The 22,542-nt window shown below is 43.3% G+C and overlaps 2 protein-coding genes across 2 annotated transcripts in view; both read right to left on the bottom strand.

The window, feature by feature from the left end:
• Window positions 1-576: 576 nt before the first annotated feature.
• Window positions 577-14,909, bottom strand: scinlb (scinderin like b). The gene is made up of 17 exons (XM_019877877.1): window positions 14,781-14,909; window positions 12,362-12,549; window positions 9,642-9,796; window positions 7,778-7,939; window positions 7,106-7,255; window positions 6,018-6,107; window positions 5,808-5,940; window positions 5,556-5,644; window positions 5,155-5,370; window positions 4,689-4,810; window positions 4,491-4,581; window positions 3,586-3,756; window positions 3,330-3,504; window positions 2,302-2,417; window positions 2,150-2,227; window positions 1,979-2,039; window positions 577-1,174 (listed from the first exon to the last, which is right to left on the bottom strand). The coding sequence occupies exons 2-17, from the start codon at window positions 12,540-12,542 to the stop codon at window positions 1,014-1,016; spliced, it is 2,151 nt and encodes a 716-aa protein (XP_019733436.1). The 5' UTR covers window positions 12,543-12,549; window positions 14,781-14,909; the 3' UTR covers window positions 577-1,013.
• A 172-nt stretch (window positions 14,910-15,081) lies between these two features.
• The window catches only part of ccdc18 (coiled-coil domain containing 18), a 16,703-nt gene continuing 9,242 nt past the window's right edge, over window positions 15,082-22,542 (bottom strand). Inside the window, exons 19-24 of the mRNA XM_019877706.1 lie at window positions 22,433-22,449; window positions 21,918-22,269; window positions 21,680-21,817; window positions 19,859-20,269; window positions 18,656-19,316; window positions 15,082-16,447 (exon numbers count right to left, since the gene is read on the bottom strand). Coding sequence (XP_019733265.1) covers window positions 18,669-19,316; window positions 19,859-20,269; window positions 21,680-21,817; window positions 21,918-22,269; window positions 22,433-22,449 — 1,566 coding nt within the window. The 3' untranslated portion in view covers window positions 15,082-16,447; window positions 18,656-18,668. The remainder of the gene's footprint in view (window positions 16,448-18,655; window positions 19,317-19,858; window positions 20,270-21,679; window positions 21,818-21,917; window positions 22,270-22,432; window positions 22,450-22,542) is intronic.

The raw sequence follows: 22,542 nt of genomic DNA, 5'->3' as shown, positions 1-22,542 counted from the left end.
TCAGATGTACAGGTTTATGTCTGTGGAACCCGTCCTAAAATGTTCACCGAAAAAAAACGCCTCAATTTACATTTTGTATTCTCCTTTTGAAACGCTCAAAGATGACACAAGATGGCGCCAAACTCCTGTCTAATAGGAACATAGATGTGCGCCCCGCCCACTTAAAAACAGTTTGGAATTGCCAATAGCAGGGATGGGCAATTGGCAGCCCGCGGTCCATATTGTGAATGCCCATTAAATTTAAAAAAAAAAAAAAAAAAAAAAGATCTCCTGACTCACTTTTTTTTTTCAATATTTAAAAATATATATTTCTTCTGGGTTTTTTTCTGGAGGGGCTAGGCTAAGTTTTTCCTTGCAAATGTGGCATTTTGCATCATGTATTAGCATCTAGCAAACGAGAAAAAAATAAATGATTACATTGATTAATCAACTTCGACAACAGCAAAAAATATCGATGGTCATTCAGCCCGCTGGATGACGTGAGCACATTCCGTCTTCCTTGGATTAATGATGTGAGGGCTTCTTCTCTTTGACTGCCCACGTTCTGATTCGTTCCATACACGTACAACGTGTTTTAACTCAAGAGAGTTTTATTTCAAAGCCTTCCAAGAGAGCATTTCATGGACACAGTGCTAAATTGTGGCATGTGTGCATGCATATACTTAGACACATTTCACAGCAGGATAAAAATGCGGCATGCAACTTCTAGTAAGGGCAACACTCCAGTACTAACAAAAAATACAACAGTGTGGTCATGGATTAAATGGTGTGTATGGAGATAAAAAGCATGTTGATATTAAGTAGGTGCACACAGCTGTATTAAATGTCTCGCATATTTAGCTTTTTTTTTTCAATGATAGAAGGTGGCAAAATGAGGACGGTGCGGATGCTATCACCCTTAAAATCTGATTACTGCTTTGCTTTTGGCACTTATGGATTAGAGGTCAAACAACCAAAATGGCAACTGGCGCTAAATAGGTGCAAAGTTGGCGAAAGACTTTGGAGTTTGGTATTCACAAGCAAGTGCGGATTCTGTCCAAAGGATCCGTCTCCCACATCTTGGGGTCCCAGGCGTGGAACCAGCCGGTGAAAATTGGCGGTTCCGCTCCTTGTTTGATGGTTGTGATGGGCAGCCCCTTGCGGCCGGACGGGTCTGAATCCAAATAGTCCCGTGCTGGAGGAGTTGGGTGGGAAAATGGGAATGTGATTAAAAATAAACTAACATTGGCCGTAGTTTGCAATGGTGTACAAGTAAAATAGGAGTTTCTCCTATGTAATTAATTAATCAAAATTAGATGGAACAACAATATGTATTAAAGACACCTGCTAATATGACATAACCTTGGATCTGAAGCGCTATCGTGACCCCATTTTTTTTTCATAACACAAAACTTGACCAAGCAATAGATAGTCATTAAAAAAAAAAAACAACTTGTAAGTTGGGGCACTTGCATGTCAAGGTACCACTGCGTTATCCCTAACAGAGTGTCTGCAAGCCACAAGCCACACTCGGTGTCGTCCAGTGACACATTGCTGACGTCTCTCGAAAAGTGCCCTCATGAGCATCGCTGCCCTTGAGCTAAGGAGAGTAAAAGGGCCATCCACATTGTTACCGCTCAAAAGGCCATCATGTGATTGTGTGGAAAGTGCCGATGGCTAAGGTGCACATCCCTTGCACCATTCAAGCTCAAAGGTTTTAAGAATCATTAGGCACAGTGATTGTTCATTTTTAAACGATGATTTGTGTTGGTTTATGCAGCCCGATGTTGACATTGTCAACATAATATGGACAAATGGGTTGGAATACAAAGTTAATCATAAAAGGAATTTTCAGGAAAAATTATTAGGATCACAGAAAACCACATCTGTATCTCTAAGAGGCGATAGGCCAAAAATAACGTAAGCGCTCAAACACGTCCACTCTATTGTATGCATGATTCTCTCGGTTACTAATCCTTCCACTTTTTGTGCAACCAACCTAATTTGGGAGCTCCCGTCCTTTCCTGTGCATTAGCTTCATTGCCAATCCAAAGGAAGAGCTGCGTGGAACACAGAAACACAGTATGTCACCAAGACCATTTGTAAAATCTATACTAATAAGGATACAAGTGGAAACTCTCCAAAAATGACCAAATAATGGACATCTTACTTGAGCCCATGTATCCAGAATCATGACATCATCCGTGGCCAGGTCAGACTGTGTAAAATCTCCGGGCACTTCTTCAACCTGAGAAAAAACACAGTAAGGCGTAGACTGAAGTATGTGCGCTATTCTCGCAACCGTTTCATGATTTCACGTACAATGAGTCTTCCAGTTTTGTTGGAGCAACCAAACAGACGCGGTTGCTTGATCACGTTCTTCAGAGTCTTGGATGTCTGGTATCCCTTTTTGCCACCCAGAGAGGACCAGAAGGCGTCTGTGAGGAAGAATAGTTTGCACTCAACACAATCGCACACTCAGTCCTTCAATATGTTTGTAATAATGTTTACCAGTTTGGCAGTTTTATTCTTCTCATTTACTTAGCACTGATATACAGTCAAGGCCTACTTTTCATGAGGTAGAATCCAATAAGAGAGCTATACAGTATATCTAGCTATCTAGCTCGCTAGCTAGGTAGCTAGCTAGCTATCTCCTGTATTTATTGATCCACAGTATTCAGTAGAACCGGTATTTTAGTTTTGAATAATATATCACCGACAATTAGGTTAATTTAATCGTGGCAGCCAAAATTGTGAGCATGATTTTGATTAGATTAACTGTGCGTCTGTGTGTTTGTGGGTGTGCGTGTGTGTGTGTGTGTGTGTGTGTGTGTGTGTGTCTCTCTCTCTCTCTCTCTCTCTCTCTCTCTCTCCCTGTCTATTTATTGAGTCAAAACGTCTGACTTTGGACATTATTAGATTGTGCAAGTGTACTGCATGCAGTGACTACTTCTGAATATGATGAAACGTCACCGGTAACCGGTAGTTGCAAAACTCTTTGAATTTTTTAGGGAAACACTACCCTCCATTATTCACTTAAAAATCCAACATGTGTAAAAATATTGCTCTGAGGCAACTTGGGCCAAGCAACTATGATGAAATGAGGTGAGGTGCTTCATCGCCTTCATTTAGCCAGAGAAAAAAGTGCTTTGCTTCCCTCTTGTGGTATCTGTAGGGAATTCTAAAACATGGATGATATCAATTCTGTGTGGATTTAAGATAAGATAAGATAAGAAAACCTTTATTAGTCTCGCAATGGAGAAATTCCCAATTCACAGCAGCAAAGTTATGAATGGAAGAAGTAGAACTTTCTTTAGTATCTTGTCGATCGATAAACAGAGGAAACCCACCTGGCTCTTTTCCCTCAGAAACATGGCTGGCGCTTCCTCCAAAGAAGCCCACCACGTGCTTGGCAGCCTCCATCTCGTTGTCACTGGCCCCCGCGCCTCGCCACACAAACAGAGCGCTTGGCGACTTCAGCACAAACACGTCGTTGCTGTTCAGGTTGGAAGCCGAAACATCAACCTGAAGGAACAAATGAAGACCCGTGAGAGGTGGGAATCTTTTTTCATTGGGTTGAATCACTCAAATAAAAGCCATCTTCACCTCCACAGCCCGGGTAGCGTGGGAGGTGCTCTGGCGGATGTGGAAGAGGCGAGTGCTGCTAGTTTGGGTCTGTCCACCTTTACGTGACGTTCCCCCGCTGTGGATGATCATGAGTTTGCCGTTGAACAGGCTCATCAGGTGGGGGGGCTCCTGGCCCTGAGTCACTCTCACCTGTCGAACACAAGAACTTGTTTGTACCAGAATTCAATTATTGGAAGCTACTGAAACATTTTGCACGGTTAAACAAAATATCCTTAAATGGTGGAAATGTATTCCACCAAATTCACTCAAAATGTAGGTAAAATGATAGTTTCAAAAGCGACAGTTCGAAGGATTAAATGCAAATGTGTGCTTAAAACGTGTGTTTCAAAGTTAAACACAACTGAATTGTAGTGTACCGCATTAAAAAAAAAGTATTAAAAAACAAAACAAAACACTATCATGATGCAAAGTTTGAGCGTTTAATTCGGGGAGCCCACGTACCATTCTGAGAATCACTGGAGAATCTCATTTTAAATGATTATTTAATTACTTTATGGATACTCTCCTTTCAGTGTATCTACCGTAATCAGTTATCCATTGATCTGAAATGTGTGTAATGAATGATTCAAAATAATCATGGTATGAAGACTTGCAGTTTCAGGGCCAAGGTTAGAATTAATTGAATGGCGCCCTCTGTCGACCGTTTAAAGGTGTTGTATAATTTTATGAAAGAAATTACAGTTGAGAGAAGTCATGTGCAGTTCTATCTCTCACTTTTACATATATTTTTGATTTCTCAGTCAACCTTGGCTGCAATTTCTACTCTCTATTCCTCATATCATCATGCTGACTGTCAGGACCGTACACAGATTGTTCAGTAGAAACGAGCTAAAGATACGCGGTATGCGTCGACAAGCTTGAACCTGAACCGGTGATCCTCCCAGTGAGTCATCCAGCTTCACGGTGAGGAACGCCGAAGCAGCCAGTTCGTCCTGCGTAGCCTTCAGCCCCTGCCTGACAAAGTCACACAGATATCATCGGAATACATTTTTGTAGTTTAGCCAAAAGTCAAACAACAAAAAACAAGTCAAGAACTAGCAGCTCCATATACACACACATACCATGTGTATATGACTTGTCCTGTCTTGTAGGTGTAGAGGATAAGGTAACAGTCTCCACCATAGAAGTGACCATAGGATGCGGGATCCACAGGAACCTTTTCACCGTTCTCTACACGCCAAATCTAAAAACCACACCAGATTTGGGAGGTAGAAGAGGTGGATTTGCCCAACAAATAAAAATGGTAGCACTGAAAATAAATATATTTGCTGAAGATACTGCTGATGGAAATAATAAGAGGAGGGGCCCTAGAGAGGACCCCTGGGGCACACCAGCAATGCTGACTGTTGGCTGACACTCTCATTGAATATGTTGCACTCGTGTGAATTCAATTGTCAGTGTCATGGAACGGCATGATGATGATGATGATGATGGTTTTTGATTCAACTTTTAGATTAGCTCTCATTATACTGCATTGCGCAGGTGGACTTGCGGTTGTTGTATGACAATGCAACACGCCTGTTTTACCTGGAATTTGCCCTTGCCATCGTCTACCATGCCATGCTGAGCTGCCATGGCTCTATTGGAGTGCAGGCTGGATGCGTCGAAGGGCACCTGGTCCACTTTAGCAATGCGGCCAATCGAGTAGGCCTGACTCGGCCCGGTGGTCTCGTCTTTGTCCTTCCAGTCACTGAAGAACTGCTTGAACAGGATGGTCTCAGATCCCGCGGGAAGCACTTGGATCTGCGAGTAGAAACAAGAAAAGTATGACCCTTTTTGTGGCCTCGATGTGCGGCTCAACTACAGAGGGTACCTTGACTTACAAGTGCCCTCGTTTACGAGTCAAGGCACCACTGAACAGGTAGATATACTGTCGTAGAAGAGCGCTAACATCATGTGACAGAATATAATGAATCTCTGACATGTACCTGACACCTGCTGCTGTATCCTTTGTCTTTAATAAACTTTTGGCCTGCAGACATGGCCGCTTTACGCTCTGACATGTTGGCCTTTGGACCTGATTGAAGGCAACAACGATGAGACAAACACATATCCACTTCATGAGATACACTTGGACAATTTAATCAGATCCGATCAAAAGCACACACTCGGAAACTCCAACTTGCATTCACAATGTAAACTTTTAATATTAGTTCCATGAAATGAGATGACTTGATTACCTTTCCAAACAAATATGTTCTTGTCCACTCCATTATCCAGAATGTAACACTCCTCAAGCGACAGCATGGATTGCTTGAAGGGGCTGGACGGCGCCACGACAGACAACTTCATGGAACCCGAGGCATCAGAGATCTGAAAAGCAAAGGGACATTTCAGATCCAATGGCTGCCATCACAATTTGCAAAAGTAATTATAAAAAAGTTTCTCACCATGTAGAGAGAGCCCTTCTTCCTGTTGCTGGCGTCCACTTTGTCGTCATCAGGACTGCTTGGTGCAATGGCAGTTTTGGGTCCCAACACCTACCGGAACAAGAGGAGTTGAACACGGTCAATTTGTGTGTTTTTACAATGAGATACAATGTAGTGTGCACTGTCAGCATTAATATTGCAATTAGAATTTACAACAAAGGAACAAAGCACTTACCCCTCAAATGAGTCAATATCGGGTAATAAAAAAAAATAACGTAATGAATTGTTGAATTAAAATGTTTTGGGCATAAATGTAATAATTGTAGCCAAACTCAATAAATGTTTAGCAACAAATACTTCTTAAAGTTTAAATGTAAATGAATTGAATTGAAAAGTGAAATACAACTGAGCTGTACTTAGCCAGTGATTCTTTGGCTCACCACTTGAGGGAGCCGGTGTCCCACTGGCCACCGCTTACCACACTTTGAGAATCATTAAGTGAAATAATGCACTCACAAGGCTACTACATTTTGAAAATAACCTTTTAGCGGGCTCTGCGAGAAATTATAACGCATGGTAAAATCGGCATGGTGCAAGCATTTTTTTATTTCGAAATGAAGAAAAAAAAAAAAAGGGAATATCTGAAAAATCAGATAGTCGGATGGTCTACAAAAAAAAAAAAAATCAGTCAAAACATTTTTGAAATCAGCGTCAAAAATTCTTTTAGGGAAACATAAAGTCACCTCGGAATAAAATTTGCTGTTGACCGGTGACACTGACAGAATTTTTAGCTGCCCTGTATATTTTCTAAACTATATGGGGGAAAAAAAAAATCTGCCCCTTTTGTATCCTCTCATTAGTCTTCTGTGGACTTGACCGTCCTCCCTTCAAGTGTTTACAAGGCCGAGAGTTGGCCCCAATTTGGCCCACCAGCAGCTCATTACAAACGCCAGCATTGTGTGCGTTTGTTCCCACGCTGCCTCTCTCGCCGGACGTGACACGCATCGTGACAACTTCCAAGCTTCTGCTCGCAGGAGAACGACCACCTTTGGGTCTCAAGTGCGTGGCTGAGAAAATGAAACGGCGCGTCGCGTGAGCGTCCCCATCACCTCCGTGAACGCCTGCGGCTCTTGGCCCTCGTCGTCCATGTGCAGCTTGGCCCGCCCGTTCCTCTCGTTGTCTCGGATGTGGATGGCCACGTAGGAGGCCTTCAGTCTCTCGTAGCGGTTACACTCACTGCCGCACCACTGGTAGATGTCCTGCCGACGCCACACAAACGACATATTTTGGGTTGCATTCATTTTGCAATTCCCTCGGAATTGGTGAAAATTGTTTAGTGATTTGTGTTTGGTTTTTATTTTGTCAAATATGTTGTGAACCGGGTGGCCCGGTGGACGAGTGGTTAGCGTGTCGGCCTCACAGTGCGGAGGCACAGGGTTTGATTCTGACTCCGGCCTTCCTGTGTGGAGTTTGCATGTTCTCCCCATTGCTGCGTGGGTTTTTTCCGGGTATGTCTATGGTCGTCTGTCTATGTGGGCCCTGCGATTGGCTGCCGACCAGTTCTGGGTGTCCCTCACCCAGACAGCAGGGATAGACTCCAGCGCAGCCACGGCCCTCGTGAGGATAAGCGGCTCAAATGTGAACATCCAGCAAAAAGGTTTTCCCTCCCCGAGTTGAAGTACTTTTGGGGGAAAGCGAGTATATTTGGAGCATGATTTACAACTTGCGTCGTGTCCAAACGTATGAACGTCAACGAATCCAAAGGAAGTCCGAGGCCTCACCTTTCCCAGGTCAAGAATGAAGCAGTCCCCCTTGTTGAAGCTGGCCCAGGCCAGCTCCACCTCCGTGGCTCTGATGGCCCTGCGGCCCTTGACGTGAAGCAGCCGTTTCACATTGGCGTCGTTGGTCACCACGTGTTGAAAACCCGACGCCACGCCACCTTTCTGTGGGTACACGAATAGATCGTTAGCCATCTGACATCCAGTCGCGGATTCGACCGAAGCGTGTGTGTGAATTAGAGTGTGGATAACTGGGGGCCGAACTGCGCACGACCGGGTTGGAGGTTTGTTCAGTTGGAAGATTTCATGAAACAAAGGGTTCCCAACTGAGACTGACATGAACGTTACACAACACGGTGAAACACCAATGGCCAAACAGCTGTCAGACAAAAAAGACATTGCCTGCAAAGCTGCCAATCATCAAATAGCCTCAGGGAGGAAGGGGGCCGGGGGGGGAACCTGTGTTGTACCTTGCATGTGGAACTGTCTCGTAAAGTGCCGTCCTTTGAGAAGCCGTGAAGCAAAAACACGCATGTTTACAAGTCATGCAAAATGGAATCACAACAAACCAACAGCGGACATACGGCGTGCTCATTCGTGGGGGGATGGAGACAAAAGAACGGGCCCTTGAGTTCATGAGAGGACAAACAACATTTCTTCTGGTGGAGGAACAGAGTGACTGTTTGTCTCCGGGGTCTCGCCACAATCTGGAGGAGTGACTTGAAAATGAAAACCACATTCAGGCTGCTCGCCCTCTTCTCAAGAGCTGCGCCGTAAAATGTTCCATGGCAACAATGTGGCTCTGTGTTTGTTCTGATTGTTTCCCGAAAGACGCGCCAAAACTTTGAGCGGAATGGAACTACATCGTCCTCTACCAACGAAAATAGACCACTCTTGGTCTTTAATATGTATAAAAAAAGTCTCAAAATGATTGTAGATGTACAATCGCTTCACCGATGGTATTCCTTAAGAGTGGGCATGACCACATTTCTCCTTTAAGTCACCATAAGGCTTTATGTAAATTAGCCTAGAAGGATTTGTATGCCTGCTCTCGTGTTTGACCAACAACAAATGTCTTTTTTTTATTTTAAATCGTACAACATCATGTCCTTTTTTGGCCAACGTTCTTGCGGAAAGAATGAGCGTTTGCTGGGATAATTACAGCCAGTTAAAGTTAGAGGAGGAAGTTTGGGGTTTTGAGGCAACAACTCGAAACAGATGGGCAGCGGAGAAGCGGCCTTCCAACATGTTAGCAGCCTCAGTCACGGACGAGGACACGCCCTGGCATGGAAATACCGACGAGAGAAAGTAGCTGTCGGTGAACTTCAGACTCATCAGCGTCGTTCGACGCGACAAAGTGCATTATGGGCTGACAATCATTAAACCGCGGGCATCGCTTTCCGTGACGGGGTTATTTACGCACAGCTATTTCCATTCAAGTTACCCATTACAAAGTGCCGTTTTTAATCCTCCCACCTCTCATCTAGGAGAATTTTTTTTTAATACAAACATTATCCTCAACTCTTTATCTGATGACTTTTTATAGCTTGACCTGTGCAGAAAAGAATATCTAACCAGCCATGAGGTCACCCCTCTGTTAAGGAAAGAAAATCTCGCAGTGGTCACAGAAAAATAACTTGATTGAAAATATTTTGAGCATGGCGACACGTTCAACCAAGATGTGGCCTCTCATTAGCATCACGGGTGTTTTAAAACTTGTAAACAGTCAGCTGGCCTATTTAAAGGGTGACAAATAGCCACTGTGCTGTTGGGTGACATGATGTGTACTACACTAAACTTAGATGAGAGGAAGAAAGGAGAGAGAGAGTGCGTTCTCTTGGGACATTACAAAGAAATCTTTATTCACCTGGTACGTGATGCCCGTCTTGAAGTAGCCCAGGAAGGTGTTGGATTCGCTGTTCTGCAACTCCCGGAACTGCACCGGTTTACCACCCAGGAAATCGTCCAGCTGAGTGGCAAAGATGGCTGCCGCGCCGCTCTCGTCCTGTGAGCACTCGTCACCTGGAAAGAAGTCACAGTGGTATAACGGCAAACATCTTGGAAGTAATTGATGAAAGGTTTGTAATTGCCTAGCTGTGCCACAAGATGGCAGCAAAGCACATTTTTGCTATTAGACAAGGCGATGGCCTGACGAAATTGAGCTCCTCCTCTCCCTTTGACATCGTTCCTTGGCCAAAGCCATTTTTTTTGTTTTAGACATGGCTTTGGTCTGGAAAAAAAAAATTGTGGATTAACGAAAGTAATTAAACGTTCCTCTTTGGAATGAATTGAAATGCCATCAATACGGTTACATTACTCTACATCCTGTAGTATTTATGTGTTGGAGGTGTGTCTTGAAGCGGCGTGGCCTTATGTGTGACATCATGAGTAAATTAATCTGCATGCGAGCATCTGGACGTGAGTTGTGGTCTACAGCAGTTCAGGGCGAGTGCTCCCATTTAGCATTTGTATTGTTGAGTAAAGTGGTGATACTGCATCTGTGACTTGGGGCTCCCCTTGCCTACATGCCCTTGGCATTACGGTACCGTAATTGCTCCATTTTATTTCCCTCATTCATTTTTCTTTGTTTTGGTGCTCCGGGATTGACTTGAGTGATGTTGCGAGCATGCAGCGGTGTCCTTTTGGCACCTCTGAGTCAGGCACGGAGACGCTGACTCACTTCAACCACAGCTGCTAGATACATCGCGAAGCAAATCCAATTTTCCCTCAAATCCACAACATTCCAAATCACGAAAAAGACGGAGGGATTTATTTTGGAATCGTGTAATATCGCCTGCGGTGGCAAACAAGAATAAATACTTCATTACTCTACTTTTGTTGATTTTTTTTCCTTTTCTTTGGTACTGAATACTCTGTAGTTTTTACTGTGTTTTGTCCAAACAGGCGTATTACTGCTTTCGGCCCCAGTCACTAATCTCCGCCTTCATGTTCGCGAATAAGCTAACCTTTCAGGTCAAAGTATATTCATCCTTTCATGCGCCAATAATGATAACCTGATTACATGATAAGTTGTCCACTGTAGTAACGGCTGTCCCTGAAAGGGTTTAAAAATGCTATTTACTTTTGTACTTTACTACATCTCAAAGTCTGCACATTTTTTATAGTCGTTCAATCACAACTTTTTATTTATTTATTTATTTTAACCCAAGCACACATATATCTACTTGTACTTTACAGTGCAAGTACTTTTGCCAACTCGGATTCCTGCAACTCCAACATGTTGGTTGCATAGGCCAGCAAACAAGTATGAACTGGTTCTTGTCTCCCGTGGCTCATTGGAGTATTCCCGATGCGCCTCAGCCTGATTTTACCAACATTACAAAGGGGCATGAGAAAAGATCATGTTGATGGCAGATGTCAGGTCGGTTTGAATGTGAAGAGAACTGAGACTGAGTTTAAAAAAAAAAAAAAAAAGATGGAAGTGTCGATTGTCATGAACAGCTGCAACTTTCCGACTTCTCCAACTGAGGTACTTGTGGTACATATTTCACCAGTGACAGTGTCCGCCTGATCTGTTTTGCATGCACAAAGGAACCGCGCGTGTTATGTAATGTTCACGTTGCACATGAAGCCTCACTGTACTGCGGCGCTCCAAGTATGAAGCAGGACTGCACGGAAATTGAAAGAAAAATTGAAACTTTTTCCTCAACTCCTGCAATTCCTTTTAATTTCCATTATCTTATATTACTTTCATTTAGGATTAATAAGCACCAGTATGTGCTACAAGAACAAAGTAGCACTGCACTGAAATTAAAAGAGAGATTGGTTTTTAAATAAATACGCATATGAGAAAGTGGCACAAAAACCCAGGAGATAAATAACAAAATAAAAATAATTCATCCGTGTGTTTATGTGGGAGATAAGACAAGCTTGAACTATGGGAGAAAATGTTACAGTTGGAAAACGGATGTGCAGGACTTTAGGGCCACAAAAATGTTTGAATAATTATTTTTGGAAGGAATCTCCTTTTCTACGTGTGTGTGTGTGTGTGTGTGTGTGTGTGTGTGTGTGTGTGTGTGTGTGTGTGTGTGGACTGTGTGTTTTTATTTTTTTTTTTGGCGACCAAAAATACTATGTACTACAGGTTATGGTTACTTTTTTTTTTTTTTCAATAGAATACAAATAAAATTTGAAAAAAAAAACACATAAAGACCAAGAGGTAAATGGCTAAATAAAACGATCGAAGTAAAATCAAAATGAGAAACTTGTGCAGTGTTTGCTAACTGAGTTGTTGTTCTGAGAAAAAAAAAAAAACAACCACAAGATTTCACAGCGCAGCAGGAAGTTTCTCTGTGGTCATGGAACAAGCAATATGCGAGCAAACAAAGTCAAATGAGATCACATTCTTTAATCAGGCCCACTGAACATTTGCGTGATCAGGAGTCCTGTTTCCTGCCACTTTTTTCTTTCCTAACACGGGTTAAATACAGACAATGTGTGAATGGGGATTGGTGGGGTAAACCGACCTATGTGTTCACTTTAAAAATCAAATATTGCACGAAAGTTTCCTGCTGCAGATGAAAGCGGGTGTGTTCTGTTGCGTGTTGTGGTGCATCCCAGTCTTACCGAGCCACATGTGTATGTTGTACGAAGGCGCGGAGGTGGCGAAGAGCAGCAAGTAGGCATCGCCGCTGTAGAAGTTTCCGTGCAGAGCCTTCGGAACGGGCTTCAGATCCAAGTTCTCGATGCGCCACACCTGCAGGCCTGGCTGCTTCCCTGCGTTTGTGAACTCCTTATGGGACACCATGATGACTCTGGGGGGGGGGTGAGACGAGGCAAAGCAGGATGTTCAATGAAGGATTTTTGCATTGCAAAGTCGCACTGTGGCAACTCCCTTGCCAGGCACATTCAAGCACAAAGGAGTGACTGTAATAAACTCTGGCGAGAACCCATGAAATGCATAGTGGGCTTAGTGTTGTGGAAAAACTTGATGGTCACATCCACAAACTTGTGAAACAAAGTTACTTGGATGTGCTGCATTACCATAATAGCACCTCACACCTCAAAGAATTCCTTAGCTTCCAAGCACCACCGTATGGCCAACATTTAAGAAACAAAGTAGCAGACCAGGCTTAACAGTTCATCAAACACAAGGCAGAGGGTTTCTTTCTCAAAATAAATGTGTTTCCAGTCCAGTAGAGAAACGCTGATCTGTCCTGCCACCAGTGATGCAAGATGATGCAGATTATTTGCTGCCCAACCCCATCCGGATTACACAAAAACCAGATTACAAATGATTTGGAGGCGGTAGGATTATTACTGAAGATTTTTTTTTTTAAACATCATCACATACAAACTCTTGCACGTACCCTTTTTGAGAAAATTCAAACTCTTGCATTTTGAAAGAACATCTCAAACAGCAGTTTGATTGCACAGCTCGGGTTACAGATACAGGAAAACGCTTGGGAGAGTAGCTGGAACAGGGCTGATCGATACGCTCTGAAGCGAGCACTCAGCTTGGTTTTTCTGGAGGACTGCATTAAGAGTTCATTATCAATATGAGCCCGCCACGTCATCATATTGAGCTGCATTAAGATCACTAACCAGTTCAGGGTGTACCCCGCCTACGGCCCAAAGACGGCTGGGATAGGCTTCAACACGCAAGCCTCATGTTGAAAAAGCGCTTCAGATAATGGATGCATGGATTATCACCACAAAGAAGTGAGAATGTCCTTTTTTACCAAACTATTCAGGAGTAACATTAATGTTCGGAATTATTTGTATTTTGTATGCACATTATACTTACTTCAAGGCCAAAATGTGCATCTTGTGCACACGCGATACCTTATTTGTGGCCACAAATGAGTATTTTGTGACTACTAAATGCTAATTTGTGGCCACAAAATAGCTATAATGTACACATGAAATATTCATTTGGGGGTTTACAGTGATTATCATAAACAACTCAGGATGTCTTGGGAAACAAATGGAGCGGACCTTGGCTGGAAACGGCAATACACAATCTCTTTATCTTCCCTTCCTAAATAAGGTGCGCTCCATTTGATTACGCAACTATACAGGAATTAAAAGATTCATTTGCATTTTGTGTGTGCGTTAGACCTGCTTCTAGATCACAAATTGGTATTTTATTTGGGGAATATTTAATACAAATTTGTAAGCAAGAAAAAAAATAGGTATAATGTGTAAACACAATACTTATTGGTGGGTTTAATGTTATTCCAGTGAATTTGGCACATCCACAAAAAGTTCCGCCCACATTTGCTCGAACACACCTCAGCGCCGTTTATTACAATTTAATTTGTGTGCATGTTATACCTTAGCCATGGGCACAAATTAATGTTTTGTGGTAAAGTTAAATGCTAATTTGTGGTCTCGAGAAAATTATAATGTGGGCACGAGATTCTAATGTGTGCGAAAACTCCAGGTCAACAAATGGAGCGCACCTTCAAGGGGCACTCCAATACGGCGGAGTGTTATCCTGTAGACGGGGCGCTTCATTTGGTTACCAAACTGTCCAGAAAATACATTCAACATACCGCCCACAAATGAGCATTTTGTGCGTAGGTTATTGCTATACTGTGGCCACAAGTAAAATGTTTTCCGCCTCTCGTCACGTCTGGGGGTTCCGTACACTACCAATGCAAGGTAATGGATATTTTCGCAGAGACTAAATCACTCCTCGTAAAACGGCACAGAAGGCAACAGCGACATCATTGTTGGTGCTTTGATTTCCATCAGGAATCTCACACTGACTTACGAGACCAATCAGAACTCTGCAGCGAGCCGTTTTTATTACTACGGAGAGATTCCTCCTATGTTACGTAACGTCGCTGTTTGGATTACGCTTCCTTCTTGTTTTTTTTTTAATCTAGTCAATGGTTTAAAAGTAAAAAGTAGCAACCAAAATTAGTACTTGCCAGAACAGACTCATGTGGAAAGACAAATCCAATACGTATATGCAATGGCCGACAAGAGAAAAAGACCACAATAAATGTACAAATAAAGTTACAAATAAAGGACTTACAATCGGACAGGATGGAACGAAGAACCGCAGCGTTGTCGGGAGGCTGCAGATGCGGGAGTGAACGGGATTCAGACGCCCAAGTGTGTGTCTGTGTGTGTGTGTGTGTGTGTGTGTGTGTGCGTGCGTGCGTGCGTGCGTGCGTGCGTGCGTGCGTGCGTGCGTGCGTGCGTGCGTGCGTGCGTGCGTGCGTGCGTGCGTGCGTGCGTGCGTGCGTGTGTGTGTGTGTGTGTCGTGGAGGAGGTTGTCCGTCTGAAAACTCGACGCGCTGATTGGTTGACTGCAGGAAGACAAAACAAACATCCAGATGCTGTTTTATTAAAACACACACGGGGCCTGCGTTTAATAAAGTGAATGATGGCAAATGGTGGCAACGTCCTGCTCTTTTTCCGGATATAAAATGTGTTCAAACAGGGAGGGTACAAAGTCCACTGAGTTCACCTGAAACACAGACGAGCAATGTTAGCACGGCGGCTGTTTGCTTTTGAGCTTAAAGAGGTCTTGTGCGTGTGTGCCTTAAGGTAGGAATATGTGCGGCAATACTTTGTTATCTTTACAAAAGTAATTCTAATAAAGGTTGGGAAACACTGCTCGCTTTCCACTTTATGGACCACACTCATTTGTATCCCCTAAACCTGGACTTCCAACCGGTGTGTCCCACGTATCTAATTTCACTGAAATAGTTCCAAAAATATTTATTAAATACAATCCTATAACAGTACATTGTACTATATAAAAACATACAGTAAGGACACTATTGAACAGAATGTTTTTGCTACTTTTTTTTTTTGATTCACTTTGACTTTGCTACCTAGGGGCAGTATAATATAATATAGACAGATGGAAGCACATGAACCTGGTAAAAACTACCCAGGAAGCTGCAGTAATATTTGTGATTCTTTGTAGATGATCAAGAGTATTGCTCTATTATCTGTCTACATAGGTTGCGCCACCATTGGAGTTCAAATATCTGTTGCGTAAAAGGTTATAACCTATAAATAGCATATTGTAGATGCTATTTGTGAGCAAATCTATGGCGTTTCGCAGTATGTTAGCGTGAAGCTAAACTGTCTTATCTGCAATTCAAAACAGTTCCCAGGTGTTTGCCAAAATATCCCACGGCCAAGCAGAAGATAACTTTTCTTGTCTTGCTGAAATGAGCCTGAGCCAGCAAAATGCCAAACAGAAAGCAAAACCCATTGACGCCTGTCTAAACATTTATTGTCCACTCAGGCACAGCTGAAGCAGACAAATCTTCATTGAGACCCGTGTGTGGGGTTCGTATACATTATTGACACAAGGGGTGTGTTTACATTGTACAGAAACAAAGCCATATAGGGAGGAACAATAAAAGAAGCCCAAATTCATATCAGTGTGTGCACAAAACCAACAAGCTGCAGCTAGAAAGCGAGAAAAATTACGGGTTACATTCATGGAGGTTTTAAAATGATGCTGAGTCTTGGTCTCTTTTTTCATACAACAAACTGGCATTCGAACATGTACTGAGGTTATTTGTTGATGTCAGAATGCCTAACTGGTGCTAAAGTGGCAGCATGGCAAATGCTCTCATTGAACAGGAAGTGACAGTAGGCCCCACTGGCAGGCCGGAGACAGCTGATGGTGCACATCCTCGGCCACAATGGATTACAATCTTATCGTGTCAGGCTAGTCTGGGACACAAAGGAGAAAAGGGACATCAGGGAGAATTAGAGCCCCGCTTTGACACAGTTGCATGTAAATAATTGCAGATTGTTACCTACCATATAATGTAACAACATGTAGCATTTTAATGTTTTGTTTTGTTTTTGGTTGCTTGGATTAAATTAAATTTTCTTTCAATTTCCTCCTCTTGATTTTGTTTGCACTCTGTTGGTTATACTGTATTATGATTACAAGTGCCTATTTATCTTTTTGAGAAAGGGTCTTTGGACCCTGGAATAGTGCACACAACAAGCTCCATAAAAAGGCACGGCTAGTTTATCCATTCTTCAACGTTATCATGGTAACCACGTCCACCTTTTATGCATGACGCTCGATTTGATTCAAAAGGGATAAAGGGCAGCCGTGACCTTTCAACAAAGCTACCTCTGAGGTTGCTCACCCAGTGTATCCAAGCATCCACTGAAATAAGATTTGAATGTTAGTTAAAGTTTAAAAAAAAAAGTTTAAACATTAGTCAATGTATGCAAAACAGGCTCCGGGGAGTGTGTTCACTCTGATAACGTTTGCACAGCAGCTTAGTGACAATTTTCTCTCTGAAAACGGAAATGGAAGTGTCAAGTATGGCACGGAGGGCAGAAAAAAAACTACATTCAGCCAGGAAAACATTCAAACAGAACACATCGCCTTTTAAAAAAATTACATCAGTGGTACAGTCGTAAACAGCAGTTTAAAAAAAAAAAAAAACACTGGTGGGAATTAGTAACCAAGTACAAATGTTTCATGACTATACTTCAATAGGTTCTTCAGATATCTGTACTTGAGTATTGCGCCGCAACTATTGCATATCCTTAAAATCGAGTATTTTACCGATTAGCCCATTAAATAATTGATTAAAAACTGATTGTGAATTCATCAACACGCTCACGTGCATGTGAGGTGCGGGTATTATTTTTGTCTATCTGGGGTCGCCATCCTCCAGTTCCACTGAACCAACCGTGACTTTTATTGTATATGGCTTTAGACAACGGAGCCCGGTCTTGCGAGTGACGTGGGAGCCAATAATGAGCGCATAGATTTGGCTGGTGTTTCGCGCAATGGAAGACGATGTTCAATGAGCTAACATTAGCTTGTTTAAACGATGGTAGATGTGCTCCTCAGGGACATGAAATCCTTTGAGTAGAGTGTACAAATAATAATAATAATATATAACAATATAATCTATTTATCATGTGGAATAATGTGTCCACAAGCCTCATGTTTTATGAAAGTACATCAATGCTGGAAATTATCTGGCTGAGTCGAGCTTTGTGTGTCGACGACAGCACTTTCATCCGCCCTCAACTAATCCCTGCACAGCTGCAGTTCCAGCTTGGCAACTTTGACAGCCTGACTGTTTTCCAAACATGCCCAGCAGTGACACTCGTCCATCTTGTTTGTCCAGTCGTGGAGAGAAAAAAAAGAAAATGACACTGCTGGGGTGACCGTTTGCAAAGCCTTTCAAGTGTGACAGTTCAAGGTACGCACACGAAAAAAAACAAAAAAAAAAACAAAAACAAAAACAAAAAAAAACTAAACTATACACCGAGAGGTATCACGAGGTACACCTGCCACAATCGTCTGCACGTACCGAAACTAGAGCTACACAACAATTCATTCTCCGGATACAATGGGGATGTGCTAAAGAGACAAAATAAATAAAAGCCATGTGCTCGCAAAACGGAGACGAATACTGAAAGTAGAATATGAAACCTGCAACGCAGTGTTAAAAAAAAAACAAAAAAAGGAAATTGAACTGAGGAACTAGAGCATCGAGTGACGGCATTGAAGCAAGACACACAATCAACTACATCCTCAGTCTACAAGGCTCTTAACATGCAAAAAAGACAAGAGACGATCTCCATCCATCCATTTTCTAATCTGCTTGTCCTCACAAGGGTCGCGGGCGTGCTGCAGCCCATTTTTATTGAGATTTCATCCATTATTTGACCGGTGGCACAGTTAGTGAATGGATGGTGCCATTGCAGGAGCTAAAAAGTGTTTGTAATGTGCATTAATAGGGGAAATGTACACTGTAAATGTTGTAACTGATAAAAACATCATGCATTATTTGGATATTAAATAACAGAGTTAGACCACAGTTTTTGCATCAACTCATAGGACTCCCTATGGTGCCTTAAATGGTTCTTCTTGAGTTTCTATCAGAGCGGCGCGGTTACCTGGAGGCTACGTTCACTCCGCAACGACCCCGGGGAGCTCCGCAAGGACGGACGGATCCTCCTGATTGGCTAAAGTCTGATTGACGAATCGCAACATTCCCTTCAATGAGCTCATGTGCTCATCCGGGGTGTCCACCCCTCCCCGCTCGTCTTCTCCCTCCTCCGTGATGGTCTGCTCTGAACTGGCGCTGGTGTCTTCCGGCATGTAGGTGAGGGGGTCAAAGGAGAGGTCACAGCTCGATGGCGGCTCGGTGCTGCTGAGCGCCTGCCAGCTGCGGTCCACCGAGTCCGAGTCGGACGACTCCCACGGCTGCTGACTCAGCGCTTCCTTCAGAGTAGCCTTGAGGCTTGGGGGGAGATCGAGGGACAGGTCGTTGCTACAGCTCTGGAGAAGCAGCTCAAGGCCTGCATCGGATGGAGGCGAGGTTGTGCTTTGGGAGGGAAGTGACGTCCTGTGAGCGAGTGATGGAGAGATGCTGGTCGTTGGATGCATACTGGGACAGGAAGGAGGGTGGTGCGAGGATGAGGTGTCCTCTTGGGGGTGTATCCATGGCTGGATGGATGACAGGGAGCCGATGGAATTGCAGAAGGATGGAATGTGATGTTCAGCTGCACGCTTCAGACTGGAGATCTTTGGTTGGAGACGAGTCATCTCAGACTCCTGGTCGTGGGATGAGAAAATACGAAAATCACCAGATTAGAGATGGAACGTAGCGGATTTTCCCCACGATAAGGCGCTCCGGAGTATAAGGCGCATCTTCAATGAATTTTAAAACTGGGTCCACAGCATTATAAGCGGCATAGAATAGAAGCCACTTTAGCGGCTGAGGTTCCATTACGCATCCACTAGATGGAGCCACGCTAAATGGGATACAATAGAATACCATACAGCTTTATTTATTTCGAAATTTCACAACCGTTGCAGCTGCAAGAAAGCGCTTTACAGAGCATTGAAAATACTACGTCCAAGAAATCAGAATATCGATTTGAGGCACATCGGCTTATAAGGTGCACTATCGGCTTTTGAGAAAATACAATGCTCTTAGGTGCGCCTTATAGTGCGGAAAATACGGTCATTCCCTGAGATTTTCAGAAGTGGCAAAGAAGAAAAATCACCCGAACAGGATCAAAACATGTTCCCATAACTTTGCTAACATTCTGAAAAATCTACTTGGGTATAGTAACGACAAAATGATGATTTACCTTGATGAGTAGGGACTCACCAGAGGTCTCTACGGACCTCTGAGAGGATTCAAGCGGAGCGTGGAGTTGAGCCGCTTGGTCTCCGGCTTCTTTCGACTGAGCACCGAGATGCTCCAGCTGCATTTGGAGCTGACCGTTCAGAGCCTTGACTTTCTCGTACAACTTGCGGCTCCTCTCCAGCTGAGTCTGAGTGCGCAGGAGCCCGCTCTGACTCTCCTCTAACTGAGTTTGGAGATGACCGGCTTGGGCCTTGGTGCGGTCCAACTCCATCTTAGTCTGCTCCAGCTGGGTTTTGGCCTGGTCCAGCTGGATCTCCTGCTGCCGGAGCTTCGAGGTGAGCTTCTCCTGCGAGGATGACATGTGCGAGGACACTTTGAGGAGCTGACCTCGAGTCTGTTGCAGGGACTCCAGCTGACCACGGGAAAAAAAAAAAAAGACATATTAGCTTGGAGTGCAATTGAGAACGCTCTTGATTTCTGAATAAACACTTCCTACACACACAAAAAAATGTTAGGCTAAGTGAAGACTGTCTCAGTGATCGTCAAAGCGTGGTACAGGTTACCATTGGTGGGACTTGAGTGGTATGCAAAAGAATCTCGAAGTAAGAAAAAACCCAAGTAGTGTACAGGTGTATTTTTTCATAAGTTTTCATCACAATACATTTGCACTTTGTCTTTAGTAGCTGTTTATACATTACATGACATTGAAATCCGCCTACAAACATTCTGTCGCTGAGAAAAAAAAAAAGACACTTGTGGTAGCCTAATGTCGTAAAAATGAGAGGGGAAAGGAGAAATGGAACAAACAAAAAAGGAACATGCATCGAAAAAAGGAAACAGAAGCAGACAGAAATGTTCAATATTACACAATGAGGAGGAATTAAGAACTATCAAAGGCAGTCACCGTATAATCATCGTGTCCAACCGACGCTAACAGTCAAACTAAAGAGATGTTTTTTTTCAGTAATTATTATGCAGACCCAAATAAGGCAATGAGACATCAGCTGCATTGCAAAATGCAACAAGACGAAGCTCCGGCGCAAATAGCACAAAACCGGCAGCAATTGTCCAAGCCGCCCCCCACCCCCCCTCAATTTTATGTATTTATTTTTTAAATAACTGCCTATTGTAATAGTTTAAAGCATAAATGTTTGACAAACTCCCCGAAATATTTAACATCATTCCAAACTCATCTTACATTACCCTTAAAAATAATCGTCTTAGTATTGTTTGATTTACATGAGTGATTATTAGTGTCCTTAATAGTTTAAAGCATAAATGTTTGACAAACTCCCCAAAATATTTAACATCATTCCAAACTCATCTTGCATTACCCTTAAAAATAATCGTCTTACGTATTGTTTGATTTACATGACTGATTCTTAGTGTCCTGTGCCACACTCGTACCGCTAGTGTGGCACAGGTTCCCTCTAGTGGTACAGAACAGTCATTGACCGAAAGATTCAAACTTTGCATGCGTTGGTCATTAGTTGGAGAGTAAATCATTTTCTTAAGTAAAAACTGGGTGTGAAAAGTTTGAGAACCGCTGATTTAAACAAAAGGCACCGGAAGTGTACGTTCACTTCCATTGACAAGCCATGCGAAGCTTCGCTCCTCTCCGACATCGGAAGCTTTTCTCACTTTCAAGATGCATCACTTCAGCATATCACCCCTTGACGCCAATTCGGATTCACATTGTTTTGCGGCATCACACTAACCGCCAATGTGAAAAGTGAAGCGTAAGCAAAGGTGTCAAATTGTTTGCACTCGTAGCTAATAGATCCAAAATAATACAAACACATCTGCAGATTTTAGCGTGTACCTCCTTGTCGTGTTGATTCCGCTCCAGATCCAGCTCCTGCTCCAAAGAAGCGACCGCATTCTGCAATTTGGCCTCTGATTGCCGCCAGCGCGTCTCCTTCAAAGCCAGCTCCTCCTCTGCATGCCTCAGCCTCCCGTCCTGCACATGTAGACGCTCGTCAGGAACCGCAACAAGCAATCCTTGCTGTGCGAAAAGCCGTCACACGCAAACATAGGACACATTTGAGTGGCTTTTTTACCAACTCGTTCTCCTGCAGCTTGATGGCGTCCAGTTGTGACGTGAGAGCTTTGCAGTGACGCTGAGCTTTTTCAAGTTCCCGCAGTAACGTCTCCAGTCGCTGCTGATGGGATTCCTGAAACACGCCGGCATTCGGATTTGAAAGCTCAGGAGCGCTGCGGGAAATGTTCACCTCAAAATACATCGGGATTTGGGCTTTCTGGTATATTTTAAGGATGAACCTAAAATGACCTCTCGACTTATGAATGCACGTGTCCAATGGTTGAAACAAAACTCGCTGATCTCCAACAAGGAGCTGAATGAGCTTTTTCAAGTCCCCGCAGTAACGTCTCCAGTCGCTGCTGATGGGATTCCTGAAACACGCCGGCATTCGGATTTGAAAGCTCAGGAGCGCTGCGGGAAATGTTCACCTCAAAATACATCGGGATTTGGGCTTTCTGGTATATTTTAAGGATGAACCTAAAATGACCTCTCGACTTATGAATGCACGTGTCCAATGGTTGAAACAAAACTCGCTGATCTCCAACAAGGAGCTGAATGGCGGAATTCCGAACCAAAAGATCACAATCCACCCTGGACGCGGAACTCTTTGTGCCATCTAACCCTAACGCTGACCTTCGTTTCCC

This window comes from Hippocampus comes, unplaced genomic scaffold (genome assembly GCF_001891065.2).
Source record: "Hippocampus comes isolate QL1 unplaced genomic scaffold, H_comes_QL1_v1.1 scaffold317, whole genome shotgun sequence".
Taxonomy (NCBI): domain Eukaryota; kingdom Metazoa; phylum Chordata; class Actinopteri; order Syngnathiformes; family Syngnathidae; genus Hippocampus; species Hippocampus comes.
Note: the sequence above shows the minus strand (reverse complement) of the source record. Positions and strands in the feature narration are given on the sequence as shown.